The sequence below is a fragment of the Anoplophora glabripennis genome, unplaced genomic scaffold (genome assembly GCF_000390285.2).
Source record: "Anoplophora glabripennis isolate ALB-LARVAE unplaced genomic scaffold, Agla_2.0 scaffold6, whole genome shotgun sequence".
Classification (NCBI taxonomy): Eukaryota; Metazoa; Arthropoda; class Insecta; order Coleoptera; family Cerambycidae; genus Anoplophora; species Anoplophora glabripennis.
The window spans coordinates 2,578,226-2,586,148 of record NW_019416749.1 but is presented as its reverse complement, the minus strand read 5'-3'; the positions used below and the strand labels follow the sequence as shown (position 1 = coordinate 2,586,148).

At 29.9% G+C, this 7,923-nt stretch overlaps 1 protein-coding gene across 1 annotated transcript; it reads left to right on the top strand.

Annotated features, from left to right (window-relative positions):
• The first annotated feature begins 292 nt into the window (after positions 1-292).
• On the top strand, positions 293-4,127 carry LOC108911362. Its single transcript, XM_018716281.2, has 3 exons — positions 293-516; positions 572-1,272; positions 3,137-4,127. The coding sequence occupies exons 2-3, from the start codon at positions 582-584 to the stop codon at positions 3,193-3,195; spliced, it is 750 nt and encodes a 249-aa protein (XP_018571797.1). The 5' UTR covers positions 293-516; positions 572-581; the 3' UTR covers positions 3,196-4,127.
• Positions 4,128-7,923: the final 3,796 nt, after the last annotated feature.

Genomic DNA, 7,923 nt, shown 5'->3' with positions numbered 1-7,923 from the left:
TTATTGAATAATTTACAATATTTCAACGTTGACTGAAATATTGAATATTTCAAACAACAATATAAATGTGAATGTTGTGGTAATCAAGATCGCTATTCTTTAGCCACAGTCTTTTATAAAGTAGATTTTTAACTATTTATTCTGTTATAGTGTTCGGTTCACTATTGTCGAGTTTATTAAAAGAATGTTCCTAACACTATAGGAACATAGCTAAGACCTACGTCGACTTATAGAGTTATAGAATTGGGAAAGTAGGCAACAATGTTCACTTTATTCAGAAAGGTAAACGCATAGATAAAAGAGTTAGGTAAACGTCTTCCCAATTATTTTAGAGAACAGCGATAAACACCTGAGATAACGGTTTTTATTCGTTCTTGTTTGATAGTACCGCTCGTAAATAGTGCGCTGAAACATATTAATCTCGCGATAAACCCCTAATCTACAGATAGATAACATGGTAATTAAAAAGCGCAGCTAGATATAAAAGTTGTACAAAAAGTAATGGTTAAAAAAAATGTAAGTAAAAAAAAATATTTCTCTACAGTTCTAACAGGTGGCCTATTTGTTACAGAAGACACATCATGGATTCAATGGGAAATAGCACTCTGGACAAGATCCAGAGGGAAATACAAGAAACACTTGAGAGGGAGGATGAACTGAAAACTGAATATTCCAAACTGCATAATGGAAATGGAGAAAATATAAATAATAATGGACTTCCTGCCCGAAATGATAGCCCTACATCGATTGGATCGAATGAGTCTCAAAAATCTAATGGATTCAGAAAATTTACTCCTAATACCACCACTAAAGGTGTAATGCAGAAATTTTTTAAAAGTCGTGGTAAAGTGGGCATGTCTTCCATTAAATCGACCCAGAGCAACAGTAATGGCTGGGTGAGTGATGCAGATTTCCAGCCTGCCAAAGTAACCATCGAGAAAGGTAAACCTGTTAGGAACGGTTACATTCCTGCAGAGGAAAAAATAGTTAAAGAACTACAAGAATTTCAAATCCGAGAAGCGGAATTGCGGAAGGAGAGAAGGAAAAGTCAGCCCAATTTAATGGCAGCTTTAGAACTCGAGGAGTCTGAGCTGGAGTTGGAGAATGGTTTTAAAGAAAATTCCATTTTAAAGCCGGCAAAATCGATGGCCAGCTTGTATAAGCCTGAGGAGGAAGATGAGCAGCAAAACCATTCCGCACCCTGTAGTCTGAAACCTGCTCGTTCATTGGCAGCCCTCTGTGATCTCACTGATGATGAAGTTGAAATGCCAGGTATTATTTTTATTTTTTAGATAAAAAATAATGTTTCTATTTTTTTGTTCAAAAAATCTTTCGGGTCAGAAAAAGAAAATTATTTTTAAATTTAGCTATTTAAGTAGCAGACTCATAGCAAATTGACCCCTAATCAAAAATTGTTGAAGTTAGTAAGGTTTAAAGTCACAAAACCGACATTATTTTTATGCTCTATGCTTTATTTTCAAGTGGATTGATAAGAGTTGGAATGAGTAATTCATTGTTTCCACTTTTATCTGCAACGAAAATAATTTATTTAGATTGACACGTTGAAGTATAGTCATACAATTTCTCCAAATCAATAGCGATGCGAATATTTCAGATAATGACGGCAGTAAATTATATTTTCATACTGAGGTAGTCAGTCTTTCTTGCAATTTTAGTAGGTAATGCCATGCTAACAGGTCGTAAATTAAAAAAAAAATAATGTGTATTTTTTATTAATTTGTTGTTATTGATATAAGTATTAAACCTACAATTATTAACAACTATCTGCAGGCTAATCCATTTACAGCCATTTTTATTTACAATAAACCCGTAATCAGTCGTATTTAAGCAGACTTACTGATTTAAAATGATTTTTGTTAAAAAAATGTATGACACAAAAAATGTGTAAGCCACAAACAATTTAATTCCTTATTTTTTTTAATGTGACAAGCAGCACGTATACAGTATGGTCCCAATTATTAGAATTGTCAGATTTAAACTCTGTAACAATTATAATAGAGATTGTAGACCTCAAAGTTATAAGCCATGTGGATCATTATTTATTTTCATCAAGCACTTGACGGAAATATATGATAGCAGATAATGTAAATAGTTAAGTATTGACGTATTTGTAAAATACAATACTTCATGTACTAGCTGCTTTTTAGATATTTGCACAGTAAAGAATATTTTTTTTTTTAGAAATCGTACATAATTAGTAGCTTTAATGATACTAATTATTTTACTAAAACATAAGCCATTTTAACAAATAATCCTAATTGTTGGTACAGTTATAAATAGAAATTTCCGATCTGAAACTAGGGCAGTTTAAAGAGTACATCTGACACATTTTTTAAACTATCAAGAATTACAAATTTCTAATTTTTCTTAAAAGTTATTCCTATATGCCAGCTGTTGGTACATACTGTGAATTAATTATGATTTATTTAAAATATGGTGCTTTGTAACCTTTAGGTATTCATATCTCGAACCTGTTTCTCCATATTGGTCAATTTAACTACGTCTACTTTCAGATAAAGTCTCAAGGTATTTTAAAAATGTTAATGGGTCTAACAAACGTTGAGCTGATGTGAAACAATTACACAACTGGTTCAATGTTATCGGTGAATCAGCATATTGCATCTCCACAGTTATTTCAAAATTACTTAAATATTTAAAGTATTTAAAATTGGCAGTTTTTTTAAATTCACTTTATTCATAGATAATTAAATTTTATCTTTTTTCCAGAATTTAATTGTTCTGCCCAATCAATAATATACAGGGTGGTCCTAAAATGTCTCCCAATATTTTCAGGGCCAATAGTGTATCAAAAATTAAGAGTATCTTTATATATATATATANAATAACCACTTCAACCCATTATATTTACTGCTTTGTCTTTTAAATAGACCTTTGCTTTACATTTTGATTTGTTCTCTCATATCTGATTTCATTTCAATATATATATATATATATATATATTATATACTTATTGTTTGATATTCTACTTTAAAAGGCATGTTTTTTTTGCTGTAAGAAATCTTTCAGGATTTTCTTATTTGAAAAGAAAAGAAAGATTTTGAGAAAAAAATAGTTTACTGTCCACCCTATATTTTATTATGTATTTCTATTTTAGGTACTTACTCTCTTATAAAGCAATTTGAGAGCATGAAGAGTAAGGAGGCACGTTCCTAGGCAGCTTGATAATATGTGATAAATCCGTCCCAGTTTTAAAGTATTTAATTTATTAAGGCATTGTTTGCCAACAGCCTTTTCCTGTCTTATATATTTATATCCAAATGGAATCTGTACAATCCATTTCTAAATAGTTAAGTGGTTAATTTATTGTTTCAACATTTACTTAAAGTATTTGAACATGATTAAAATCATGTATAACTGATTTTTAATCCATCATGATACAGTGGAGATTATAGACGTTGCATTTGTTGATCCTTATTGGATTGCATTGTGAAGGATTTTGATTGAATAGTGGTTATAATTGTGCCTGATTGAGACAATGCTAATTTTATATACATTACATTAGTAGTACAAAACTCTTGCCTTATGCTTGGATTTCAGGTTGTGCCAATATACAAATTATATTTTTTTAATCAGTATTTGAATTTGTCATTCCTGTTTGTTGCATTTACACTAGTTGTATGTAGGTTATAAAAATATAAAACTATCTACCCTTTAAAAAATAATTTATCTACATATCATTTTTATATTGAAATATATCGTTCTTGCCCTAGCAAAACTTTTGTTTATAATGGTGCAAATTTAAGAAAGATAAATAAGAATTGAAAATTATTTTTTTTTTCAATGGTTGTTATCTGAATAGGTATATATTTTTTGTAATCTTATCAATAATTTGATTCGTATACATTAAAAAGAAAATGTACTTTGTTAAAGTTATTTTATATTACATGCACAGATTTTAGATGAAGCACAAATAGAAACTGTTACATGTTAATGGAAGAGCACCAATCACGACTATTTTATAATAATTTTATATAGTGTTTAATTAGATTTGTTCTTTCTCTGGAGTGATACATATATTTTTCTGTACATTTATGAAAATCCAGCAGATATATTTTTCACTTTTGTTTTTAAAAGGCTTGCAAACTTATTGTAGCTTTTATTTATTTTTAGGCAATACAGAAAATTGCATAATTTTCATTTTACTACATTTTAGAATTATTCAATTTGTGTAACATGACATTTTGTTTTGAAATACATCTTGTGAAATTAAATTATGCAATTTTTTGTTTTTTAATTTATTTTGCACTAGTCCTATCTTTAGTGGTTACATTAATTATGTGGGATTAGTTAATGCAGAAATAAAATTGATTTTATTAAAAAAAACTTATTTGACCTACTTTGATTAATTTATATACAGGGTGTCCGGTAAATATTTACTACATTCTATTATATTTTTTCCAAATATTTATTCCAATGGAGATATTCAGATCCAGAAACGGCCTCGATAGAGATTTAGGGAACTTTAAAACGTCTTGTATATTTCGAAAAATTTTTAGCGTAGTGTATTTACAAATACATGTCCATGATTTCATGTCAAAACCGCTCTTTTACTATTATTAGGTATCCAGAAATGGACTGTCCCCAACACATTTTTTCAATATTTTGAGAGATGTACTATCGAATTGAAAATATTTTTAGATATATAACATTTTTGTTTGGAAAAGGTAAAGTGGTGTGTATTTTGTATTTGCCCATTTTATTTCTTTGAGATTTTTAGTTAGGAAAACTTTTCATAAAAATTACCCTCGACTGATCCTTGTGACGCAAGGGTTTATTTCAATAACTTTTTCACAAGTGGCAAATTTGCAAAAAAAATACTCTAGTAGTTGCTACCTGCTTTAAAAACTAGTTTATCTCGAAAAGCTTTCATTGAAATAAATGAAGACTAGGTACGTACTTCGTTTAAGCACAAATACTCATAGTATCTAAGAATATTTTCAGTTTATTTTATAAAAATATGTAAAGCGGTTTCAAAGTTAGAACCCAAAACGTAAATCTCCAAGTACCCCTCTATTATATGTCTTGTGAGTACCCTCTTTGGGCCAGATATCTCCTTGAGAAGGAATGATAGGAAAAATAATTAGAAGTCCTATGTTATCTTGACCTCCAATGTAAAGAGATTAGTATATACTTATCGGTCGCTTGTATTTTATAATTTTAATGACTGTATTTCACGGTTATACCCTTGAATTATTTGCTGCTTGCGTGTTGAAAAAATATCGTTTTAGGCAATAGTAAATACGAAATGTGAAACTGTCATTTACGTAAAAATAAAAGTTTGTAACCAACATAACAGATGTAGTGTATTTTTAGTTGCATATTATTTTGTAAGATAGGCAACACTGAATTCAATGTATTGAAATACTAGTAGTATAAATTATTTACGTATTGCAACCAACATAACAGTGAGCTGAATTTTTTAATTGCTTACCCTACAGAAGACTTATTTAATTTTTAGGCAGGAGTAAATACAATATTCTGAAATACTAGTTGAAAATTTTGAATACAGAATCAACAATTTTAATTGCCTGGTGCTCATTTTTATATCAGTAAAAACATTTTCTAAAAGCATGAAACTTTTCAAAAAATTAAAGTGCATTTCTAAAAGCAGTTCCGAATGCATCTTGGGTCGCTAAACACGCTGCGATGGTCGGTTTTTGTGCTTCCATCAATAAAAAAAATTAAAAATTTCAAAAACTAATGGAGCTAGAGGAACTGAACGCAGTTTTGGATTGGCCAGAGCCGTTATTGTCTACTGTAATTTTTTAAGAATTTTGAGCCCTGAGAAAACCGATAGTCCATGAAAATTGTCAAAAAATTAAAGTGCTCATCTAAAAGCGGTACTGTATGCAACTAGCGTCGCTAAACACAGTCGCTATATTGAATAATTTATTATACAATTAGCCTAAAATAGTACAGACAACTGAATTTTGATAGATGGCACTAATTGCAGTTAAAAAAAATGATGCAATAGTCAAGCAGAATATTTAGGAACATGAGTGTAATTTGTCAAACCACCATTTTGGGGAAAATAAGAATGGTTCCGGTACTTGGTTAATATAAGAACTTGAGGATAATCTACAGCCACATTGAAGGAGTCGCCCTAGATATTTAACAATTAAAAAAATGTAAAACTGTCTTTTTCTTGGCAAAAAATTGGAGAAATTTGAACACTCGAAAATGTATTTTTTAATATTTTCCGAAATAAATTTTATTGGAAAAACCCCGATGAGTAAGAACATATTTTATCAAATGCTGTTTAATCTCAAATTACGTAGAAGTAATTTGCAAAAGATAAACATATTTTATATAACCCTAAAATACGTAAAAATTATGTATAATTTCAAATATTACCCGGTGAAAACGAAACCATATCAATCCCCCACTTTAGCCGCCAGCAGTGCTTTCTCTGAAGTGAACTTATCATTTCTAGGGCGACTCAATTTGATTTCGTGTGCGCATGGTCATACGGTATCAAGATGAACACGTGTCAACAGTATTGTGCAGGTATTGAGTACTTCAAAAATCATAGTAAATTATGTTAAGTCTTTCCGATTTCAATTGAAGAACCAAGAGGGTTGACATATGTACCAGGTTTGGTCGTTGACGCAACAACTCGGCATTGAAATATTTGAAAAAGCTGTTCCCATATTTATTTAGTCATACCTATATACAGGTCTGGTCGAACTAAATGTGGAGGTGGTAGAAATGTATACACCCAGTTGAAGAATGCAAGCGTGGGCAAACGAAATACAAAGACAGCTGCATTAGGCCACTGGGCAATAAATATCAGCTGTTGACAAATTGCCCAGCAGTGCAGTGCACAATGTGGAATTTGGGTGATTCAGGTAATTTTAATTTATTATAGGCACCTTCTATTAGTCATTCATTGCAAAGGGAGAAATATTATTATTACAACATGGCATTTTGGAGACCTTTTGAAACGGAACAAAACGAAATTTAATTTACCATCAATATAATAAAATTGTTTGAAGACATAAATAATTAAAATATGTTGTTGGCCAAATGAACATATAATAGAAATTTTCTACACATTATATACAAATTATAATTTTTTACCTTTAGCAGAAAACTTTTTTAGGGACGTCTATATCATTAATTTTTATTGCCTGCCGTTTTCTTATATGTTCAACTGATTTCGGAAAGACTATACCTAATGATAATTTTTTTCTTTTCATTAATAAATCATTTCTGTGGCTTTATTCTGCCTTTTATTCAAACAATACTAAAATATTTCTATATTTTAACTTGCATTTTGCTACGTAAATTTTACGTGTCAACAGTATTATGTGGCACAAAGTAGCAACAGTGTTGTCTAGGGTTAAAACAAAAATAGTACTTGTTCCACTGAATACTAATCCGAGATTAATTTTTTTAATTAAATAATAAGCTATAATTTGTTTTAAATTTGTACGTAAATTCTTGTCACTGTTATTAATCTTATAGATTTTTAGAAGTTTTTAATATAATTATTTTGTGAATCTGTGTGTCAACAACCTCTAACATTAACCTTATTTAGGTGAACTTCATAATATCAATCCACCTGATGTGATAAGACATGGCACTAGACAGACAAACAACAAGCAGATAATATTAATTTGGCAAAACATTTTAGTTTTCAGTTTCACAATGATCGTGTTTGTAATACGGTAGTTAATTTAACAACTTGCTGCGCAACATTAGTTTTTACTACAATGGAAATAGAATTTGTATAGATTATATAGAAGAAACAGCCAATTCACTGTGTAATTAGGACGAGAGCAGGTTATGTTCTCTTACACTATATGACATCACAATGTGACCAAATTTAAATTTTTACATAATTTGTTAGTCTTCCTGAAGTCAGTTGAACATGTAAAA